Raw genomic sequence first — 23,369 nt, forward strand, 5'->3', positions numbered from 1 at the left:
AGAGGGTGGATTAAGGGGGGGGTCTTTGATGAGAACCGAGTATGGAGGTTCCAGAGCCTGGAAGAAAGCCTAGGGGGCCATAGTGATACTACTTTGTGAGATGACCTGGCCCAACCCCCTCCACAACACTGCAAATCAGACCTACGGTGCTGGCTTTCCAGCTATCAATCAAGGCTGAGAGATTTTTGCTGCTGCTGCTGCTGCTGCTGCTGCTCCTCCTCCTCCTCCTCCTCCTCCTCTTCTTCTTCTTCGTCTTCTTCGTCTTCTTCTTCATCTTCTCCTTTTTTTTTTTTTTTGCTAGTCTTGGGGTTTGAACTCAGGGCCTGGGCACTGTCCCTGAGCTTCTTTTGCTCAAGGCTGGCACTCTACCACTTGAGCCACAGTGCCCCTTCCAGTTTTTTCTGCTGCTGTGGTACTGAGGAATTGAGCCCAGGGCTTCATTCATGCGAGGCAAGCACTGTACCACTAAGCCACATTCCCATCTTTGCTACTACTCTACTACTCCCTTTCTGGCTGGAACCAAGATGGAGCCCCTATGTTAACTGGCCAGCCTGGGCTCTGCTCCCCCTTTCAGGCCCTTCTTAGAACCACAAATATCTGGGACTTGGTGTCCTGGCAATGTGACGAACACACACACAGCTCTGGTATCTGTTTTAAATTATCCACTAAAATAAGTACAGTTCTGGAAAAAAAAATAAGTACAGTGTTGGAGCGCATTGGGTGGGGCAAGCAGTAGGAAGAAATTGAGGGGAGGAACCTAGGCATCATTTTTTTGCCAACTGCCTGAGTTCAAAGGAAGGAGGCTGGAGGTAGGAGACAGTTCCTAGGACCTATTCTTGGCTTTCTTTGGGGGACTGAGATTTGCTGCTGGGTCTAAGACCTAATATTTGTTATTGAAGGAAGATGAATTGAGAAAGAATTGAAGATTTTTGGTCCGTGCTCCAAAACTGAGGGTACAAAGGAATTTAGGTTCTAAAACTTCACAGCCCTGCAAGGAACTCAGACATTCCTTCCCCACCCAACTCCTGGCATATTGAGCTGCAGCTTTGAATGGGCAGCCCACGTGTGGGGGTTGGGGGAAAGGTGACTCACTATTACTACTGGGAGGGAAGGGGGAGCCAGCGTTGGAAGAGGGTGAGTCACTCGGATGGGCACCAGCCTCAGCCCTTCCCCCCATTCCTGACCAGCTCCCTGGTCCTGCCTGGTCCTCTTTCTTGCTTTGCACCCACTTCCCCTCTCCACTCAGCCCTGCCCTTGGCGCACCCACTCTCATCCCTTGGCTCTGCACTCTATTCCAGAAGGCCTGAGGCAGTGGGAGCTAGCTTGGAGCTGAGAACACGGAGAATCAAGACGGGCGAACGCCAGGCAGACAGGGGTGATCAGGAGGGGGCGGGACCGGACTGCCACCGCACAGCGGTCCTGGCCCCTCCCCATTGCTACTGCTCCGCCTCCGCCCGTGCCCCTGTCCCTGCCCATGCCACTGCCCCTGCCCCTACCGGCCTGTGACTGCCCCTTTAAGAGCAGTGGATCCTCCCCCCCAGTAGAGGAGGACCTATTAGAGCCGCTGCCCCGGCGCCGGTGACTCAGTGTTCGCGGGATCGCCGCAGCTACCCCAGCCAACCCAGGTCCCGAGGTCTGACAGCGCCCGGCCCCGATCTCCACGCCTGCCAGGAGCCAGCCGCCCGGCGCGCTCCGCCCCTGAGCAGTCTCTGTCCTTCGGTGTGAACCCCGTGCCCTTCCCGGGACCCCTGCCCCGAGGGCAGCACTGCCAACCTGCCGGCCATGGAGACCCCGTCCCAGCGGCGCGCCACCCGCAGCGGGGCGCAGGCCAGCTCTACCCCGCTGTCGCCCACCCGCATCACCCGGCTGCAGGAGAAGGAGGACCTGCAAGAGCTCAACGACCGGCTGGCGGTCTACATCGATCGCGTGCGCTCGCTGGAGACGGAGAATGCCGGGCTGCGCCTTCGCATCACCGAGTCTGAAGAGGTGGTCAGCCGCGAGGTGTCCGGCATCAAGGCGGCCTACGAGGCCGAGCTGGGGGACGCCCGCAAGACCCTCGACTCGGTGGCCAAGGAGCGAGCCCGCCTGCAGCTGGAGCTGAGCAAAGTACGCGAGGAGTTTAAGGAGCTCAAGGCGCGGTGAGTGGGGCCAGGTGGCGGTGTGCCTGGCGCGGGGTGGAGAGGGCGGGCGGGCCGCCGGGCGCCCAGGGCCGGTTCCAGCAAGGGAGCCGGAGGGCCCCCGGTAGCTGATAACTTAGCTGTATAGTCTCCTCCCTCTCCAGAACTGCCCCCAAGCCTGTGACTGGCACGGCCAAGGGGAATTGTCAAGCCGGGACCGAGAGGGGAGGGGTCTCTGGGAGGGGCCGGTTGGGGGCATCCCGGGCAAGTAAAGGCTGGTGACTAGGCGCCATTCTATCAGGATGAGAATTTAACAGCCATTCCCAGCCTGGGGTAAGGGCTAGAAGCAGGGCAAAACTGGCCCTGCCAGGTCTTGGAACTCTGGGCACCCAGCGGCCCAGTGGAATGGGTGAAAGGGTTCTGTTATAACTTGCTTGGCACTGTGCCAACTTTATCCAAGCTGGCTCTGAACATATGATGCCCACTAGGACTGAGTTCCAGGCTGGCATCTGTCCAGTGGTGCTGGAGAAGAGTCACCAAGGCAGGACAGCCCCCTTGTCCTCTGCCAGGAGCATGGTGATGGCCCCTTTGGCATGACCTTTCCTTGGTTCTTTCTAAGGGGCGGGCAGCTTTCCCTCCCCCGTGAATGCCTGGGACCTCGCTGGGGCTCTGTCAGGCCCACCAGAAGATCACCAGGAGATCAGCTCCCCCGCAGCTCCCACAGCCCTTGGCCTGCCTGACCCAGGAATGCAAAGGAGGGAGGGAGACTGAGGGCAGAGGCTCCCAGCTCAGGAAGTTGTGTTATGCCCTGGTCTGGGGCATCCCCCTCACTTGGCCCATTGCCTGGTGTCTTTCGAAGGCTGGGGGCTCTGTCTTTCCCTCCCTCTTTGGGGTGAGCCACTTTTATTTTTTTCCAACCAAGCTAGAGCAGTCTTTGCTTTGGCTCATCCTCAACCTCTGACGTCTTGATCTTTGTCTTATTAAACTGCTGGAATACAGTGACATTTTTGAAATCCAGCCGTTGGAAGCTTTAGGCCACTCCTACTTCACCCATCCCTGCCCCACCCTACCCCACCCTACTTGACTCCACCTTCTTTTCTAAAAAAGCCTTTGGAAGCCTGGAAGTTTAGGCCTTCTTCTTTCAGCCCTTAATAATTTGGCTTCCTTCTCCTTGCGCCCCTTTCTTTGTAGATCCAGGCCAAAGAGTCCTGAGGGATCTTGGAGATCCTTAACAGACTGGATGGCTTTAACATCTCCTCCTTCTCTCTTTCTTTGAATTACCTTTAAACTCATGCTGTTCCTGGAGCCCCTCTAGGTAACAATGGTCATTCTACCCTTAATAGCCCCAGGTGATCAATGGCAGATTCATCAGCCTCCTGAAGGATGGATGATAGTTGTATGGGGAGATGGGGTCAACCTTTATTTCTTCTGAAAGGGGATCACCTGCTCTTTCCATTAGCGGTATAAACAAGTTAGCAAGAAAGGTAAGGAAGTCCCAGTGAGTTAATTAGTGTTCTAAACTATTCTTCTCAACTATCAACTGCTCCCTGCTCCCCATCTCTACAAAGGATATTCATAAAAGAGCTGGGAAAACAATGTGGGATGGAGGTCTGTGGAGTCTATAGCCTCTTGGTTGACCAGCCATGCCAGTCAGTTTTCTGGGCCTCCTGGTGCAGCTGTCCAGGCCTGGGACACCAGGCATGTGTGTATGTGTGCATGAGCACATGGGGTAGAAGTGGGGGTGATGTGTGTGCTTGTTATATTTAGCCACCTGCTTCTATTCTTCCCCAACGATCTTAACTGGAGAGGCTGTGCTTCCGGAAAAGGGGGTGGGTTTGAACACCTGGATCTTGAAGGCTGGTGGAGGAGGGATAGAGAAGACTCAGGTTGGGGTGTCTGTCCTCCTAGGTCCACAGTAAGAGAAGCCAGGATTCTTGTTTGTTTTAGTATTTGTGGTGCTCAGATTGATGTGGAGAAATGGCTAGAATGAACAGTTTGGGGAAGGGAAAAAGACATTGTCCCAACTCCTCCCACGAAAGCCTGGAAAGAAGGTCTCTAGTTTAATGTTTAATTAGAACTCAGAGGTCAGGGTCAGACTTGGAGTTGGGATGCAGAGCTATCTGTGAGATTTTGTGACAATCCTTGGCTCAGCCTGGGTACCTCAACCACACCCAGGAATTTGGGGTCCCTTCTTGTCTAGTTATAATGTAACCCCAAAAAACCCCACTTCCTGACAATATTATCAGACACTTTGTATTCATATACTGTTTTGTACAACTACTTAGAGAAAATAAAAAATTATTTAAAAAATCCTCCCTCCCTCCCTTTCGCTCCCTTTTCCTATCTCTTCCCTTCCCTTCCTTTCCTTTCCCTTCCCTTCCTTCCTCTTTTCTTCCCTTCCCTTCCCTTCCCCTATCTTTCTCTTCCCCTTCTCTTTCCTTTCTTCTGGAACCCAAGGGATTTAGACACTTCAGTGTGGGGAGAATGGGAAGGTTGAAAGCATGAGGGAAGTCCCACCTGGGGTTCAGGTTTGGAGCTGGGCCTCACCACAGGCCGGACAGCTGTGTGAGTGACTCATGCGGTCTCCTCCTTCCTTTTATCCTGGTGGCTTTACAAGAGACCAAAGAGACAGGGTGGAGACCACAGATACCTTAAAAGGGAGGCATGGAGGCCTGAATGTCTGTATCTTCTGTCCCTCTTCTCACTGCAGTCCGAAGCTCTGTTCCCTGCTTCCTTCTGTAGAATCTCGGGTGTAGTCTGGAACCAGGGCTGGACAGGCATTGTGCACAAGTAAAAGAATACCAATTTGATTCTAGAGTAATGGCTTGGGCTGCAGAATGGTGCCAGGGTCTATGCCTTTACAAACAGAACCACTGGAGGAAAGCTGAGTCCGAAATGGGGAGATCCCATGCCCTCAAAGCAGAAGCATCTCTTCCCCTCAGGAGGCCCTTATGCTGGACAACTTCCTGGATTGCCCGCCTTATTCAGCCCTCATGTAGACAGGCAAGAAAATGCAGGTGCAGATTCATGGAGGCTCTGATCACAGCAGGAATAGCAAAGCTTGTCCCATGACATACAAGGGGTGATAAGTAAGGACTTGAGCTTTCTGACTTTCATTAAGCCCCTGGGGGTAAGGTAAGGAGGGGTGGCTGAGGCTTTGGGGCTCTGGTGCCTTAATGACACTTCTAATGTCAATGTCCTATTAACACTGATCAATAGCCTTTGCCCTAGTCTGTACCTATTCTACTAGGCCATAGGTCATGAGATAAGAACTGTGGGAGACTGGGATTCAGGTCTTAAGATTGTCTTGGTTAAGGACATAGCCCAGCAGTAGAATGCCTGTCTAGCAAGTAGGGGTTAGGGGGTTTGTGGGGATGCCCTGTTCAATCAAACTCGAATACCATTAAACACACACACACACACACACACACACACACACACACACACACACACACACACACACACACACACACACACACAACCAGGCACCTGTGGCTCATTCCTATAATTCTAGCTACTTAGGAGGTTGAAAGCTAAGGATTGAGGTTTGAAGACAGCCTGGGCAAGAAGGTCTCTGAAACTTTCTGTGTGTGTGTGTCTGTCTGTCTATCTGTCTGTTTGTCTAAATCCTAGGGCTTGAATTCAGGGACTGAGTGTTGTTCCAAGTTTGTCAAGACTCTTAGTCCACCATTTGAGCCACAGCTCCACTTCTGGCTTTTTTGGTAGTTAATTGGAGATAAGAGTCTCCTGGACTTTCTTGCCTAGACTGGCTTCGAATTGCTATCCTCAGATCTTACCTTTCGAATTAGCTAAGATTATGGGTTTGAGCCACCAATGTCCCCCTAAAACCCTTTATCTTTAATTAATCACCAAAAAGCTGGAAGTGGATGTGTAGCTCAAGTGATAGAGTGCTCGCTCTGAGCAAAAAAAGCTAAGGAGCAGGGGTGCCGGTGGCTCATGCGTGTAATCCTAGCTACTCAGGAGGCTGAGATCTGAGGATCACAGTTCAAAGGCAGCTGGGGCAAGAAACTCTGTGAGACTCTTATCTTCAATAAACCACTAAGAAAACCGGAAGTGGTGCTGTGGCTCAAGTGGTAGAGTGCTCGCTTTGAGCTGAAGAGCTGAGGGACAGCGCCCAGGCCCAGAGCTCAAAGCCCAACAAACAAAAACTAAGGTACAAGCCAGGCGCCCTTGGCTTATGCCTGTAATCCTAGCGACTCAGGAGGCTCAGATCTGAGGATCAAGGTTCAAAGCCAGCCCAGGCAAGGAAAGTCTGTGAGACTCTCATCTCCAATTAACCACCAGAAAACTGGAAGTGGTACTGTGGCTTGCATGGTAGAGTGCTTGCCTTGAGCCGAAGGTCTCAGGACAATGCCCAGGCTCAGAGTTCAAGCCCCACTACTGACCAAAAAAAAGTGAAAGGATAGTGCCCACGCCCTGAGTTCAAGTTCCATTACCAGTTAAACAAAACAAAACTGTCATGAGAATTACCTAGATTGGAAGTAGCCTGTGCTCCTTAGGTTAATGGCAGTGGGGCTTTTTTTTTGGGGGGGGGGTCCGGTTTTGGGGCCTGAATTCTGGGCCTGGGCGCTGTCCCTCAGCTCTTCAGCTCAAGGCTAGCGCTCTACCACTTGAGCCACAGCGCCACGTCCAGCTTTTTTCTTTTTGCTTATGTGGTGCTGAGGAATCAAGCCCAGGGCCTCATGCATGCAAGGCAAGCACTCTACCGCTGAGCCACCTTCCCAGCCCCAGGCAGTGGGGCTTTTTGAGGATGCCTCCTGGTATTAACTCTCCTGCCTCCTTCACACCAATCCATCTTGTCACTGAACGGAAAAAAAAAAAAAGAAAAAAGAAAAAAGCTTAGGCCGGGAAGTCTTAAGGAATCCAAGGGAAGTCAGAGTCAAGCCTCACTAGGGCCCCCTAGTGTCTGTCCCTGCCCTTCAGGAGTACTGCTTGGGTGAGACCATTGCCTGTGCTAGTCTTGCCTCCGGTGATTTAACAGCACAGTGTAAAGGCTAAAGCCTGGGACAGCTGGGATGCCAACTGCTAGGAGTGCCTTCATCCACCAACTGTGCCCTTTGCTCCCTTCTCCTCCCTCCTCTTTTGTAGCCTCTCACTACTTAGCAGCTGCAGAAGCCAAACCTGAGGTCTCAGAGGCCAGGACACAAGAGACTTCTTTTCATCCTTTCTTCCTAGGCTCCCAGAAGTATACTGAAAGGTGACATGGACCAAGCTCTAACATTCTTTGGAGACATTGTGAAAGTCGCAGGATCTTTTGTCCCTTAGTAAGAGTAAGCATGATTCACCAACAAAACTAGATTGTGTGAGTCCGTGTCCCTAGTTCCAGGCTTAGCTCTGTCACTAAATTGCTATATGGCCTTGAGCTAATAGCCTCCCCTGTCTGGATTTCCTGGGCCTTGGTGGCTCATGCTGTAATTCTAACTATTTCTGAAGCTGAAACCTGAGTTCAAAGCCAGCCTAGTCAGGAAAGTCCATGAAACTCTTTTTTTTTTTTAGTCCATGAAACTCTTATCTCCAAGAAACTACCAAAAATGTCGAAATGACACTGTGGTAGAGCATTACCCTTGAGCACAAAAGCTAAGGGACAGCACCAAGGCCCTGAGTTCAAGCCAGATGGCACACAAAAAAAAAAAAGAAAAAGGAAAAAAAGACAACCTAGGCTGAATATCAAAGACCCTATCTCAAAAATAAATACATAAATAAATAATAAGAAAAGTGAGTTAAAGCAGAAGATCTCCAGAGATTCCTTAGTTTCCAAAGTGGTACAATAGTACAAAGTAGTACAGAGCAAGAAAACAGACCTTCAAAATACTAAGGTATTAGTAGTAAACCTAATATAATCAATGCGAATATAGTAGCCACTAGAATTCTCACTAGAATTATTTCCCACAGTGGTGGAATTAAAACCACTAGTGCTCAATTTTCCAAAGACAGAAATGGTTAAGTATTGGGACATTGCTCTCTTGGCATATGCTTTGTTTTTGTGGCTGGTAAGAAAGGACAATTCTCTTTCAGTTGCCTCTCCTTTCCGGACAGTGCAAAGGGCTGTATCATGTAGCAGGACAGGGAGTATCAGCCCTGGAACAACTGACTGGCAGAGATTCCCTTGAGTTGGGGGCTGGAAGAGAGGCCCTAGAGGAAAACAGTATCTTGAGCTGGCCAGCTAAGAGCATATGTGACTAGAGACCACAAGCCTGGAGCCAGAGGGAGGTGCACAGCGACCTTGACTTGCCCATTTTCCCTAACCTGAGGCTAGGCTATGAGGAGGTCTTGTCCCCTACCAGTCCCTTAAGAAAGAGGGCAGTTTGGGGGAATGAGGGTCTCCCCTACTTGGTGGAGAGTCTAGCTGTGAGAGAGAAAGCCAGAATCCTGCATGCTGTAGCCAGGAATAATTCTGGCTAGGATCCCAGGCCCAGCATGGGAGCTGAGTCACGGTAGAGGGCAGAGTGCAGAGTGACCACAGACTCAAAGCTTGTCCAATCGGGAAGAGTTGACTGAAGGGTGGGCTTTCCTTGATAATCCATTCAGGTTACAGCAAGAGAGACCATAGAGTGTTTTTGGTGGAGGACAATTGTTTTTCCTTTAGGGCTGGCATAGGGGAGCTAGAGACTATTCTGGGGGTGGGGTGGGAGAGGGGTCCATGCTCTGGGGCGTGGCCAGGAGGTTATCGGGATAGAAAAGACTTCTTCCATAAGCTCTTCCACTGCCACCCCTGCTGGCTGGATGAGGTGGCTACATCTCCCCAGGCTTAGCTGGAATGCAGCGAGACCAGAACTTCTAGGCCCTCCCTCACTTCCTGTCCTGAGCTTGGGGTGTGGCTCCCATTCTCTCCTGGAGCTGTTGAAGCTAATAACTACGTGCCACCAGATGGGAGGCTAATAAGTCCCCAGAAGGGATTGCTGAGTGAGCCTCTGGTGAGGATACCCTACCCTTTGGCCAGGGGCATTCCTTTCTCCCCAGTTAGGACTTCTTAGGCTATCCAGCTCCACCTTCCTGCTCATTTCTCTTGGCCCACCCTTGCATTTTTGTGACAACACAGGAATGATTTTTAGAGAACTGGACTAGTAAAATGAGAAGTAGACTTTGGCTGGGGACTCTGCAGAATGGAGTTGGTGAAGAGGCCCGCTGCCTATATCCTCCAGGACCCCTGGGCCCTAGCCTCTGGCTCTAGACTTCTCCACTGTACAATGCCACGTTGATACACCCAGCAGCTGTGACTCAGGCCTGGCCCCCTGCCAGATCCAGGGCTTCTGCTGGAGTTGTCTGAACATGTCAGCAAGCCTCCTAGCCCCCTCTGGGCACCATTGCCCCCTTCCACAGTCTCTCCCTCTGCAGGAATTAAGACTGGCTTTGTTTTAGGGAGGACAGCTGCGAGTCTGGCTGCTCTGGAAGGTGATCTGAGAGCCTTCAGACCCCAGGCATGGTTGGCGGGTGTCATGCTCAGGAGGCATGTGGAAACAGAGTCTTGCCAGCTGTAGGCCCATGTGCCTGTGTGGGGAACTCAGGAGTATCCATACAGGGCACCTGCCATGGGCTCTCCAAGTGGAAAACATTCAGAACTTCACAGAGTGAGGTTTGGGGAAGTCTCCAGAGGTTTCTAAGTCTCTGGAATGCTTGCTCCTCTCTGTTCCTGTTTTCAAAGTCTCCTTTCCAGAGCCAGTGCCTTGAATATCAGAGAGGGGAAGCTGGTTACCCACATTCTGCCCTTACCTGAAAGTGGTCACAGACCCACAGACCAGCCAAGAAACCAAGCACACAGTGATAGCACACAGTTGTGGATGTGTGTGATATTTGAGGGTGGACAGAAGTGTTGAATTCACTAGGCCTTTTTACTTTGGAGTCTCCCAGCAAGGCAGAAAGCGAGGCTTCTAACTAGGTCTGGCTGTTATTCTTGGCTGAGCTTGCCTGTTTTGTGCCTCTTTTTTTTTTTTTTTTTTTTAACACGCGATCTTGCTATGTCGCCGGAGCTGACCTGGAACTCAGATTCTCCCACTTCACCTTTTTGAGTGCTGAGATTGCAGATGTGTGCCATCACACCCAACCATTTTTTTCCCTTTCCTCTTTCCTTTCCCCTTCCCTTTTCCATTCCTCCCCTCCCTTTCTTTTCTCTTGCTGAAGATTGAACACAGGGCCTCATACATTCTTTTGTGTTTTTTAAAAAAATTTTTTGGGGGGGGTCCGGTCGTGGGGCCTGAACTCTGGGCCTGAGCGCTGTCCCTCAGCTCTTCAGCTCAAGGCTAGTGCTCTACCACTTGAGCCACAGTGCCACTTCTGGCTTTTTTCTTTTTGTTTATGTGGTGCTGAGGAATCGAACCCAGTGCCTCAGGCATGCAAGGCAAGCACTCTACCACTGAGCCAACTTCCCAGCCCTTGGACCTAATACATTCTAAGTGTGTATTCTATCACTGAGATATACCACCACCTCTGCCTTTTATGTTCAGCCTGCTATGAATATTTTCAGGTAACCGGGTCAGCAGGTTTTTAGTATCTGAGTCTGCTCTTTCTCCAGGCCTTGGTTTCTTTATCTGTAAAATTACAGAAATTGGCCCCGGAGGAGGTCTCTATAGCAGCCCTGAGCATATGAACTATCACCTTGAAGGTATTCAGAGGAAATATGGAAAAAGCCTCAGACCCCATAGGTAACACACTAGCTAAAAGAATCAGGGAAAGCCTGAGTTCTGAGGTATGGAGAATGGGTATATAAGGAAGGAGGGAGGGAAAAAGTAGAGGGGGGAGTTGCTGAACAAAAAAATGAAGGGATGAATCAAATGTATAGTTATCTATAGTGAATATGCATTATAAAGGTCACATATACACACACATATATGTACTGGCATTTGAACTCTGGATTTTGAGCTCTTGCTTGTTCATGGCAAGAGCTCTACAACTTGAGCTATGTCTCCATTTTCAGCTTTTTGATATTGTTAGAGGTAAGAGTCTGCTGGGCTGGCTTCAAGCTGGAATTCTCAGCACATACAATTTTAAGTAAAAGGAAATTACTATATTTTTTTCTTGGGTGCTGGTCCTGGGGTTTGAACTCAAGGCTTGGGTGCCGTCCCTGATCTTTTGTTTTCAAGGCAAGCCCTTTACCACTTGAGCCACTTTTAGCTTTTGGCTGGTTAATTGGTGACAAGGGTCTCAAGGACTTTCCTGCCTGGGAGGCCTTTGATCTTAACCTGTTAAGTAGCAAGAATAACAAGCAAGGGCCCCTGGTGTCTGGCCTTTTTTTTTTTAAATACATGGTCTTCCTATGTAGCCAAGCCCAAGTATTCTCAAACTTTTTTCCCCCCTTTTATTTTTTCTCCTGGAGACTGAATCCAGGACCTCCTTTTGGTTAGGCGTTTTACCACAGAACTACATACAACCCAGCCTCTCTCTTTAAACAGGATTCTCTTGCCTCAGTCTCCCTAGTGCTAAAATACCAACAACAGCAACAACCCAAACAGAAAACAACCACCACCACAACAAAAATTCTGGCGCTTAGGGTGATGGTCGAGGTCTATCCGGTCTATTTGGGAATTTGGGAGCCCCCCAGCTCTGCCCAGCCACAGGGGGCGCCCTTCCGCGCGTGAGGCAGGAAATACCCAGGGGCTCTGAGACCTTTGCCCTCCCCAGGTGACTGCGTGCCCAGCCATGGGGAACACTCCGAGCTGGTGAGGCCGGGCTACTGCGGGATGGGCGGTCTGGCCGGCCCGGCGAAACGGGTGCAAAAGGAGCCTGTGCCGGGCGGGCTGGCTCTTTCCCCGCCCCTCGTCCATCTTCCCCTCCCACTTGTTATTTTTAGCTGGTCTGGAGGCTGTGGCGCCTTCCCTCTCCCAGGCCAGGGGAGGAAATACAGGCCTCTCCCGCCAGGCCTAGCACGTTGCTCCTGGCAACCAGGCCCAAACAGGCCTGCGGCCGCCTGCCTTCCATATCTGGCATCTGTGCTGGGTTAAGGAGGATGACTCAGTGGGCGGGTCAGAGCCCAGGCCTGGCAGGGTGCCCACCCAGCGTCTTTGTGGGCACTGGTGCCTTTCTTCCCCAAAGCAGCCTTGAAAGAAGCCGGACTCCCTACTTGCCAGACTCAGCCCAGCAGATCTCAGCCTTGCTCTTCTTTGACTGCCACACTCGACCTTTATCTTTTTCTTTGTTGAGATCTGGTTTTGCTAGGCAGCCCAGGCTGGCTTGGAATTTGCTCTCCTCCTGCCTCAGCCTTCTTTGAATGTTGGGACTACCGGCTTGGGCACATACTGCCATGCCCAGCTGCGTTATTTTTTCCCCCTTCTACTCCCCACCACCCCCTTTCAGCTATAGGACTTGCCAGGTTTGGGATGGGCTAAACAGGATGCCCTGCCCTTCTTGCTTCCAAAAGCATCTGGGATTCAACCTCTCCTGTGCTTGGGGTACATGGAGGATGTGTGAGCAGGAAGAGCTGGCCCTCTGTAGCATGGCACCAGGCCTGGAGCAGGACTCAGCAAAGCAGGGTCTCCCTTGTGAGCACTAGAGGATTTCCCTACCCCTGCCCTGGTATTGTCTGTCTGAACATGAGTCACCTGAGGATCCCCAGGCCCCCACCCCTTCCTACCTCCTCTGGCCTGCCCCACCCTGTCAGCCCTGCCAAACCAGCACCAGGGCCACCGTGCTGAGCATGTGTCCAGCTTTCCCCCATGCCACCCTCAGTGCTGCCTGGGCAGCCCCACTACTCAGGGGCTGAGTGCCAGCCAGTACCTGTTTTGGCCCTGCTAGGTATGAGCACCTCTCTTAAGAAGGAAATGGTGTTTGGTAGTGGCAGGACTAGGGAGGAGATAGGAGAGGCTAGGTTCTGCTTAGCCCAGTGGCTCCCTTGCCACAGTTTCAGAAGTCTGAGTCATGAGCCCATGGGTGATAGTGGCTTCTTCCCCACAGATTGTGTGGGGGGGGAGCTCCCCATTTCTGACTAAGGAAACCACAAAAGCTCTTGCTCACCTCCCTTTGCACATGATGGCTCTCATCTGCAGGCTGTATCTTAGTCCTCTTAGTCTCTCTCCAAAGCTAACCAAACGTCCAAGATGGAAAGAGAAACAGACCCCTTAATTTAGTTGGCGACTAATATAGCATGTGTGGCACTGACACAGCATGGAACTCCAGTTCTGTTATCGACCTGCTGCAGTCCTTGGGTGAAGCTCATTTTCTGCCTTAGTTTCCACAGTTACATAGTAATTATACCCTCCGAGGGTGGCTGTAAAGATTAACTGAGTTGGCGCTATAATATTTAGAGCAATACCTGGTACATGATAAGCTCTAATAAGTGTTTGTTCTGACAATCATGCACCACATAATGGTGTTTTAGTTAACAACTCACCATATAGATTATAAAGAGTGGTTCTGCATTGTCCCATAGATTCTATCTGTTGTCTAGTGACAGCTGTCTGTTTGTGTAAGCACACTATGATCACATGATGACACAATCAACTAATGACACCTCTTAGAAGATAACTTCATTGTTAAGCAACACACAACTGTATATTATTACAATTACAAATACCACCAACTTTGGGAGTGGCAGAATGTAATGAGACAACCCTGTAGCCAAGTGCTTGTGTCTTACACATGTAATCCTAGCTACTTAGGAGGCTGAGATCTGGAGGATCACAGTTCAAAGCCAGAGAAGTCTCTAAATAGATTAGCTCCAAAAATAACCATCAAAGAGCCAGGTTGGAGGCATGGCTCAAGTGATAGTGGGAGAGCTGAACCAAGAGAATTTGAGGCTCCAAGTTCAAATCCTGATACCAGCAAAAAAATATAAAAAATATATGTACATATGCTGGACCATAAGATCCCAGAGGACAGATACTGTACATTTTAGGATCTACTGGATTTTATTGAGGAAACTATCACCAAAGAGAATCCTAGAATTTCCTTCACTGGTGGATGGGAAGGCAGGTTAGGGAGGAGATCCCCATAAGACTTGGTTCTTCCTTCCTGCCTCTATGTCTGGCTGGGCCAGGGAATGTGCTGCACAGGGTCTGTTCTCTTCAACCTCCTGACTTCTGCATTCTGTGTAGACATTGTGACTTAGGAAGGTAGTGAGGTAAATGCAGAGGAGTCCTAGATCAGTGACCAGAATAGACTGGGAACACTGCCTGCATGGGTTTGCAGCCCTTGACACAGGGCCATCTACCCTCTGTGCTTCGGTTTCCTTATCTGTAAATGGAGGAGGTCTAGAGAAGGGACTCTAGATCTCTAAATTCTGAGTCTACACACAGCCATCTGCAGTCCATTGGCCTTGAGGGTGGAGAGGCCTGTTTTGGGAAGCCAGTCTTGGAGTCAGTCCAGGAAGCTAAGAGTCTGTGTCTGCAGGGTCGCTTCACTTTACCAGCAGTTTTTCTTCATTTTGCCTCCTCCCCCTGCTGCTGCCTGAGCTTCGGAAAAGTTCTGAAGTCATGGAAAGTTGGGGCTGTGCTCCCAGCCAGGGGCTGGGCCGGATGGCAGCCAAAACCTGAGCTGGGTTTTTGACTTTATTTTTAGCTTTTCAGGCTGAGACGGAGGAGGGGAGACATCTGGTTCTGGAAGGGCTTCTTTTTCTGCAGGAGAAGCCACAGTGACAGACACAGTCACCTTAAGCAAATTGTCCGGAGGGGTGGACAGGCACATAGGCTGGGGAGCTCCCTTCCCCTGTTCCTCTGGGTGTCCCTCTACACCTCTCCAAACCAGTGCAGTCCAGTTGGCTCTGTGTAAAATCGCTGTGTAAGAGTCTAACCTTCTCTCTCTAGCTTCACGGTGAACAGCAGGACCTCGTGGAGCTTAAGGCTTTTGTGATAGCAAAACATTGGTAGGACCAGGCTTCTCTTTCTAGGCGTGGATCTTTCCGGCCTGCCCACATTGGGTTTTCCTTTTTCCTGCCTGCCCTGGGGGGCTTGTACTTGAGGAGGACTGGATGTGCTAGAGATGGCAGCTGGAACCCGGCCCTTGGATCTTTCTCTGTGTCTACGGACTCGTTCACTATATATTTGTGAAGCGATTGTAATGTTGGGGAAGTTCCTGGGGTCCTCTGAGGTTTTTGTTTTTTAGAGAATAGAGTGTCTCCTTCTCTCTCTCTCTCTCTATTTTTCTTTTTCAGTTCACCAGCAAAAACAATCCAGAAGGCGAGGGAGGCAAAGGCAGTCTTTGTGGTGGGGTCCCGCTAAAGTTTTGCCTACTTAGAGGAACAAGGAGGCCCACGGACCTGGAGGTCTGAGGAGGCCTAAGGCAGGATCTGGAGGCCCAATAGCCACACCTGGAGCCAGTTGCAAGGCTTAAGGGTGATGGCTCAAGTTTAGACTTTTCTCAGGGCCCTAATGGAGGCTGGAACCTCTCTGCTCTGCCCTGATCATAGGATCCAGACTGGGTCCTAAGAAAGAAAGTTCAGTACCATACCTCATGTCCTAGGTCTTCCTACGCTCCAATCCCCTTTCTATAGGACAAGGACAGGGACCAGTACCTTTGGGACTCAAATGTTAGGGACTTCGTGGCTCTCAGGACTGAGAACCTAGTACTCTGTTGTCCGTCTTCTGAGAGGGTGGGAAGCTTAGCTGAATGGAAAATGGGTGGAGTCCAGGGAGGAGAAAGTTAAGGCCCTGTGTGGGAAGGGGACTGGAGACAAAGGTGCCCCTGTCTCTTTTGGAGGGAATGGGAGGCCAGAGAGGGAGACATTCTTATCATGGGATCTAGCTTTGCCCTTGGCCCCAGGCACGTTCCTGAGTTCTGAGTCATGGGAAGGGTGGAAAGCTAAGAAGGGGCTTTTGGGGGATCCTGGGAGCTAAACCCCAGTCAAGCAGATGCGAAGAATGTAGTGCATGGATGCCCTCTCCTGGCAGTTAGGAGAACGGCAGTCATCCTCCATTGAACCTCGGGAACATGCACATCTCTGAAACCCATTCTTCCCTCTTTTCCTTAGCAACACCAAGAAGGAAGGTGACTTGCTGGCGGCCCAGGCCCGGCTCAAGGATCTGGAAGCTCTGCTCAACTCCAAGGAGGCAGCACTGAGCACTGCTCTCAGTGAGAAACGCACATTGGAGGGCGAGCTGCATGATCTGCGGGGACAGGTGGCCAAGGTAGGCTATCCTGTCCGGCATTCCCATGGTCCCAACCTGATGAATTACCCCGACAGCCTCCGGTGGACGTACCTGGTCTGAACCTGTCACATAGTCCCAGAACCATACTATATCACTTTGCTCATCCTGACCATCTCTCCCTCTTGGGCCACTTACAGAATCTAGTACAGAGTAATTTCCATTTAACCTTGCAGTGAACTGTGCCTGGCTTCCCCTCCCCTCCGGGCCTTCCTATGACAGTTTTCACCTCTGAAAGGAAAGGAAGAGTGCAGTACAAGTCCACAGCGGGGAAGTCTGGCTATGAAGGGAGATAATGGCTACGGATGGGGTGTATGTTAATAATGCTTTGCATATGTATGACAGCCTTCACTTTCAAAACACTGTTCTCTCATTCCTCATGCTGCAAGCGAGGGCAGCTGAAGAAGTTGGCTTATTCCCAGTTTCTGGTCTGCTTAGAGGGAACTGGCAAGCTAAGCCTCTACCTCCCATGCCCTGCTCCCATAGTATATCATGAAGATCCCAGAAAAACCCATCAGGCTGATCCTTCAACCAAGGCTGGATCCTTCTCCAGTTCTGCCCTTCCTAGCCCTCCTGGCTATACTGACCAGCCTGCACTTTCCAAAGTGAACGTCAATTTCAACGGATGCTCCCCTACTCAGACTTCTTCAGAGCTTCTTGTCAGTGAAGATAGGCCATCTCTTCATGGTTTGGCCCCAGCCACACCTGATGGTATAGCTCCATCTTCCAGTCACCTGTACTTTAGGCTTTAGCAGTGCCAATCTTCCTGAAGTCCCAGACCACACATGTGCCTTTTTTTCATAGCTCTTACTTTTCTTTTGCACATGTCTCTGTCCCTGCAGTCAGGACAGGGCCCCTCCCCTGGTCCCTGAAACCTCAGCCTATTGAAGGTCTTCCCAGATCCCCTACCCCAACAGGTACATTTTGGTTCCTTTCCTCATGTTCCCATTTGTGCAGATTTTCTTCATGGCAACTTTTTTTTTTTTTGGTAGGTCATGGGGCTTGAACTGTGGGCTTGGGTGCTATCCCTCAGCTCTTCAGCTCAAGGTGAGCGCGCTCTACCGCTTGAGCCACAGCGCCACTTCCGGTTTTCTAGTGGTTTATTGGAGATAAGAGTCTCATGGACTTTCCTTGCCTGGGCTGGCTTTGAACCGTGATCCTCAGATCTCAGCCTCCTGAGTAGTAGGATTACAGGCGTGAGCCACCGGCACTGGCTCTATGGAAACTATTGTATTATGCCAGGGCAGGGAAGCCTTATGATGGTGAGGGTTTATTTTTGGTTCTGCAGCACAGTACTGCCCCAGACTACTTAATGTGAATGAGTGGATAGCCTTATTTCCATGGGCACCCATAGCCATCACTACCCCTGGACCTGTTAGTCAGGTAGAAAGGATTCCTGGGAACAGCCCCTGCTCAGCTTCCTTCCAGCTCATTCTTGGAAACCCTCTCCTTAACCTCTATCTACTTCCTCTCAGCTTGAGGCAGCCCTTGGTGAGGCCAAGAAGCAACTTCAGGATGAGATGCTGCGGCGGGTAGATGCTGAGAACAGATTGCAGACCCTGAAGGAGGAACTAGACTTCCAGAAGAACATCTACAGTGAGGTGAGGAGTGTGCTGTGTAGGCCAAAGGCTGGGATAGGTGGTGATTGACATCTGTTGTAGGGGTAGGGATCAGCTAGCTGGGGATCAGAACTCATCTGCCTGAACCCCTGAACCTGTGTGAATGGAGTGAGGAATGGCCATCACCCAGGTTAAAGTAGGGCTGACAGGGTCTTATGGGTAAGGTCAGGGGAGGAAGCTTGGCTTTCTGGATCTCAGCTGTTAAGGAACCAGTTCTGACTTTGGTCTTTGTGTTCCTTGCTTCTCCACTTCCAGGAGCTGCGGGAGACCAAGCGCCGCCATGAGACCCGGCTGGTGGAGATTGATAATGGGAAGCAGCGTGAGTTTGAGAGCCGGCTGGCAGATGCCCTGCAGGAGCTGCGGGCCCAGCATGAGGACCAGGTGGAACAGTACAAGAAGGAGTTGGAGAAGACTTATTCTGCCAAGGTGTTTGCTCGTCCCCATTTTCCTCCCTGCCACACTGGAATATGCCTTACTACCAGTCAGATGGTACCAGGCAGTGAGCTCATCGTGGCTGAGGCTCTGAGGTGCAGCACTGATGCTGTCCTCAGACAGACCCCCTTTCTTTCCATGTAGTCTTAACTTTGTGTGCTCCCTGCAGCTGGATAATGCCAGGCAGTCTGCAGAGAGGAACAGTAATCTCGTCGGAGCTGCCCATGAGGAGCTGCAGCAGTCCCGCATTCGCATCGACAGCCTTTCGGCCCAGCTCAGCCAGCTGCAGAAGCAGGTAAGCCCAGCTCACTCCTCCCACCAAGGGCCGCTCCTCTGGGTGGATATGGATGGACATGGAAGCCTCCTGAAGAGGAAAGGGGAAATGGAGGGACAGAACAGGCTCAAAGGACCACAGATGGGAGAGAGGGCCGGGGATTTAGAGCTTTGATTTTGTTTGAAATGGAGATTATTCACATCCTCCCTAACTCACAGACCTACCATAACACTGTGCACTGTGAGGTATTAAGAGCTTTGTGTTATTCCTATTTTATTATTCTAGCTGGCTGTGTCTTGTGTGACAGGAGATGGGGTCTAGCCGCAGAATGAGATTTCAGTTAGATATTGGCAAGGGCTTCCTGTTCACTGGCCACAGCCACATTAGAACCTGCTATGGGCACGAAGATCTTGGAGGGGTCCAGGTGCTCCTATACCTTACCCACAATCCTCCATACTCTGGGCCCTTGGGTGCTCATTAGACCTTCACTTCCCTCTTCCCCCCACCCAGCTGGCAGCCAAGGAGGCTAAGCTTCGAGACCTGGAGGACTCCCTGGCCCGGGAGCGGGACACTAGCCGACGGCTGTTGGCGGAGAAGGAGCGGGAGATGGCTGAAATGCGGGCCAGAATGCAGCAGCAGCTGGATGAGTACCAGGAGTTGCTAGACATCAAGCTGGCTCTGGACATGGAGATCCATGCTTACCGCAAGCTCCTGGAGGGCGAGGAGGAAAGGTGAGCCTGGAGGAGCTAGGAGGTTCTGACAGTGGCCTTTGGCCTCTGACTGACCTTGACTAAGCCCCCTGTCCTGTCTCCCCTCCCCAGGCTACGCCTGTCCCCCAGCCCTACTTCGCAGCGCAGCCGTGGCCGCACCTCCTCCCACTCATCCCAGACTCAGGGTGGGGGCAGCGTCACCAAAAAACGCAAACTGGAGTCCACCGAGAGCCGCAGCAGCTTCTCCCAGCATGCTCGTACCAGTGGGCGTGTGGCTGTGGAGGAGGTGGATGAAGAGGGCAAGTTCGTGCGGCTGCGCAACAAGTCCAATGAGGTAGGCTCCTAGGTCAGGGTCTAATGGAACACAGCTGAGTTTCACTTCTAGCTCCTGAACTGGTTGGCTGTGAGACATCGGCCAAGTAATTTAGCCTCAGCGAGCATTATTCTCCTCATCTGTAAAATGAGGATGACTAGCCGTCCCTAAGTATCTGAGATGTTAGGAAGATGAAATACGAAAGTATCAGGGTAGTGGGGTGCTGGTGGCTCACACCTGTAATCCTAGCTACTCAAGAGACTGAGGTCTGAGCATCATGGTTGAAATCTAGCCAGGATAGCAAAGTCTGTAAGATTCTTTTTTTTTTTTGTCGGTTGTGGGGCTTGAACTCTGGGCCTGGGCGCTGTCCCTCAGCTCTTCAGCTCAAGGCGAGCGCTCTACCACTTGAGCTACAGCGCCACTTCCAGCTTTTTTTTGCTTATGTGGTGCTGAGGAATCGAACCCAGGGCCTCAAGCATGCAAGGCAAGCGCTTTACCACTGAGCCACCTTCCTAGTCCACTATTATTATTACTTTGTGATGGGGGTAGCACCAAGAGGCCCAGGCTGATTCTGAACTCCTCAGCTTTCCAAGCATCTGGGACTACAGGCGTAAATCACAATACTCAGCCTACCTTGGCAATTGAGATGAACTTAAGAGCTGATTTGATCCACCCTCTTTTTCTTTCCTCCAACTTCCTGGCAGGACCAGTCTATGGGCAGCTGGCAGATAAAGCGCCAGAATGGAGATGATCCTTTGCTGACTTACCGCTTTCCACCAAAGTTCATTCTGAAAGCTGGGCAGGTGGTGACGGTGAGTGGTAGGATGCTCAGGATTCTGGGGTGACCTTTGGAGTGGACTTAGGGATGGATTGGGTTAGGACAGAGACACTGAAATGAGCAACCTTCTCTAATCGTCTTTCTTCAGGTCTGGGCTTCAGGAGCTGGGGCCACTCATAGCCCTCCTTCTGACCTGGTATGGAAGGCGCAGAATACCTGGGGCTGTGGGAACAGTCTACGCACAGCTCTCATCAACTCCACTGGGGAAGTGAGTATGTTGTCCCTGGCCTCTTGTTGGGCAAAGCTCCCTTTCGTGGCCAAAAACTGGAGCAAGCTACCAACGCAAGTGTCATTTTCCCTGAGCTCTCTGTGTAGGTGGGATTCATCTCCAGTGAGCTAACCAAAACCAAAACCAAAATCCGTCCCCCCCCAAACTCTCCCAGGAGTAAGTTAGCCAGTGAGGGTTGTTAAGAGATAGAGCCATGCAAGCAAGTTTCATAGCTTTAGTACCACAGAGGACAGAATGAGCAGCAGGCTCCCCAAGACAGGCCACACAGAAAGGTACCAGGTGAACAAGATGGAGGAACATGCGGCACATCCCTTCCCAGACCTCACCCCCAACCCTCAGGCCTAATTGTCCATTGTCCCTGCAGGAGGTGGCCATGCGCAAGCTGGTGCGCTCAGTGACTGTGGTTGAGGATGACGAGGATGAGGATGGAGATGACCTGCTCCATCATCACCATGTGAGTGGCAGCCGCCGCTGAGGCTCAGCCTGCAGCGGGAAACCCAGCCAGGCCTGAGCTAGCCTTCCCTGCCTTCCATGCCAAAGTCTTTTCATTATTAAAGAATGTTTTGGAACTTCACTTGCTGCCTTGGCCTTTCTTCTCTCTCCTCCCTATACCTTGAACAGGGAACCCAGGTGTCTGGGTTCCCTTCTCTGGTAAGGAGGGGAGTGGAACTATTCCCACAGGAGCAATGAACAAGGGTTTAGATTTGTCTCCTGGGAAGGGGCGGACGGGAGGACAGAGGTGGGGCACCCAAGCCCCGCCTCTCTCCCCCAGTCCTGTTGCATGCATTTCCTTGGCCCCTCCCAGAGTCCTGTTGCATGCCAATCTCTTCATTTCACTCCTTGCACCTGGGACAATGTCTTCTTTCATTCCCTTTCCCTTCTCAAGTTAATTTTGCATGTCTGCTGTCCTGTAAGCTTGCTCTCCCCCACTTTCCTCTTAAGCTTAGAGGATTTAAAATTGAATCAAAGCGACATCTTTTTGTCCCTAAGTCTTCCTGACCATTCTTGCCTTCCATGTCCTTCCTCCCAGCCTCTGCCCACCCTCCCTCCCCCCAGTCTCCATTGCCCAATGGTTTCCCTGGGTGCAGAACCCCAACTTCCTGCCCAGTGGCTGGGAGCCTCCACAGCCTAGTCCCTGGGAGTCAGTTGTTCCGCCTGAGCCTTGTCTTCCTCCCCAGGGCTCTCACTGCAGCTCGGGGGATCCTGCCGAGTACAACCTGCGCTCACGCACCGTGCTGTGCGGGACTTGTGGGCAGCCAGCCGACAAGGCATCTGCCAGCGGCTCAGGAGCCCAGGTGGGCGGATCCATCTCCTCTGGCTCTTCAGCCTCCAGTGTCACAGTCACTCGCAGCTACCGCAGTGTGGGGGGCAGTGGGGGTGGCAGCTTCGGGGACAACTTGGTCACCCGCTCCTACCTCCTGGGCAACTCCAGCCCCCGAACCCAGGTGAGTCATCTCAGTTGCCTCCACCTCCTCTAGGCAGAATCTTGGTCATTGAACATTAGGACAAGTGGCCCTCTGGTGGGGAGTGCCTTCTCTTCCGCAGCCCGGAGGAGTAGGAGCCCCCACCCCTGCAGCCAGAGTCCGGGGCATCTCACTCTTGAGTCCTGTCTCTCCTGTCTGAGCCCCCAGACTGGAGCGCAGGGCTAGAGTGTGAGGGATGAGGAGAGGACACCCCCCCTCCTGGGATGAGGGAGGGAGAGGATGGACCCAGGTGCTGAAGCTCATGCCTCTCCCCTCTTTTCTCTCTTAGAACCCCCAGAACTGCAGCATCATGTAATCTGGGACCTGCTAGGCAGGGGTAGGGATGGAAGCTACTTGTTTCCTCTTTACCTCATGCCTACCCCCTGCCCAACGCCTCATGGGAGCAGGCTTGAAGCCAAAGAAAAATATCCCCTTTGGTTTTCTTCTATATATTTTTTTTTTCTAAGAGAAGTTATTTTCTACAGTGGTTTTATACTGAAGGAAAAACACAGCAAAACAAAAAAAGCGCCTTTATCTCAATGCTAATTTCTCCCCCTTCCTTTCCCTGATTCTGGGGAAACTCTACTACATCTGCCTTAAAACCAAAGAGGGCTTCCTCTAGGAGCCAAGGGAAAGGGGTGCTTTTACAGAGCTTAGTTTCTGCTTTATTGCCCTGGCTGCTGCCCCCCGCCCCGGGGACCCTGAGACATGGTGCCTAAGAGGCAGGATGGAATTGTCTCCACCAGCCTCCTGCAGACAGCTGGCTCACTGCCAGACCAGCCTCCAAAGGAAGAACCGCTGAGCTAGGCCCAAGGGCCTGGTCTCCTCCAGGTTCTGCTTTACCAGGCTGAGGCTCCTCCCCCTGCCCTGTCCCCAGTCCCCACCCTTTCCCCTGACCCCCGGGGCAAGTCCATTCTCCCAGGTACAAGCTGCACTTGCTTTTTCTGTATTTTATTTAGACAAGAGATGGGAATTGAGATGGGAGGTAGAAAAAAAGGGGAATGAAAGAAGGAGGGAAGCCTGCCTTCTCCCAGCTTTAGAGTCCCAGTGGCTCTGTCCAGGCACTGGAGGTCAAAGTCAAGTGGGGTGCGGAGAGGAGAAAGAGGAAGACTATTGGAAAGTGCGAGACCATGCTAGAGCCCCACTGAAGGAAGAGGAGGAAGGTGAGAGAAGTAGAGGGCTATGGCAGTAGTTAACCTGGCAAACACTAAGGAGCCTCCTGCCTCCCCGCTTCCCATCTGCACTCCTTTTCCCCTCCCCAAATCAATACACTAGTTGTTTCTA

General features: G+C 51.6%; 1 protein-coding gene across 1 annotated transcript; it reads left to right on the plus strand.

Moving 5' to 3' along the window:
- The first annotated feature begins 1,540 nt into the window (after positions 1-1,540).
- Lmna (lamin A/C) lies at positions 1,541-23,369 on the plus strand. Its single transcript, XM_013015275.1, has 12 exons — positions 1,541-2,138; positions 16,033-16,189; positions 17,683-17,808; positions 18,082-18,252; positions 18,428-18,553; positions 19,043-19,263; positions 19,354-19,576; positions 20,260-20,367; positions 20,482-20,601; positions 20,987-21,076; positions 21,801-22,067; positions 22,375-23,369. Exons 1-12 carry the CDS (start codon positions 1,783-1,785, stop codon positions 22,399-22,401), a joined length of 1,992 nt encoding a protein of 663 aa, XP_012870729.1. The 5' UTR covers positions 1,541-1,782; the 3' UTR covers positions 22,402-23,369.

This window comes from Dipodomys ordii, unplaced genomic scaffold, assembly GCF_000151885.1.
Source record: "Dipodomys ordii isolate 6190 unplaced genomic scaffold, Dord_2.0 Scaffold26, whole genome shotgun sequence".
NCBI classification, from domain to species: Eukaryota; Metazoa; Chordata; class Mammalia; order Rodentia; family Heteromyidae; genus Dipodomys; species Dipodomys ordii.

Coding starts and splice junctions, on each gene's coding strand:
- Lmna (XM_013015275.1), top strand. CDS start 1,783: ATGGAGACCCCGTCCCAGCGGCGCGCCACCCGCAGCGGGGCGCAGGCC. Junction 16,190..17,682: donor TGCGGGGACAGGTGGCCAAG/GTAGGCTATCCT, acceptor ACTTCCTCTCAG/CTTGAGGCAGCCCTTGGTGA. Junction 21,077..21,800: donor ACCTGCTCCATCATCACCAT/GTGAGTGGCAGC, acceptor CTTCCTCCCCAG/GGCTCTCACTGCAGCTCGGG.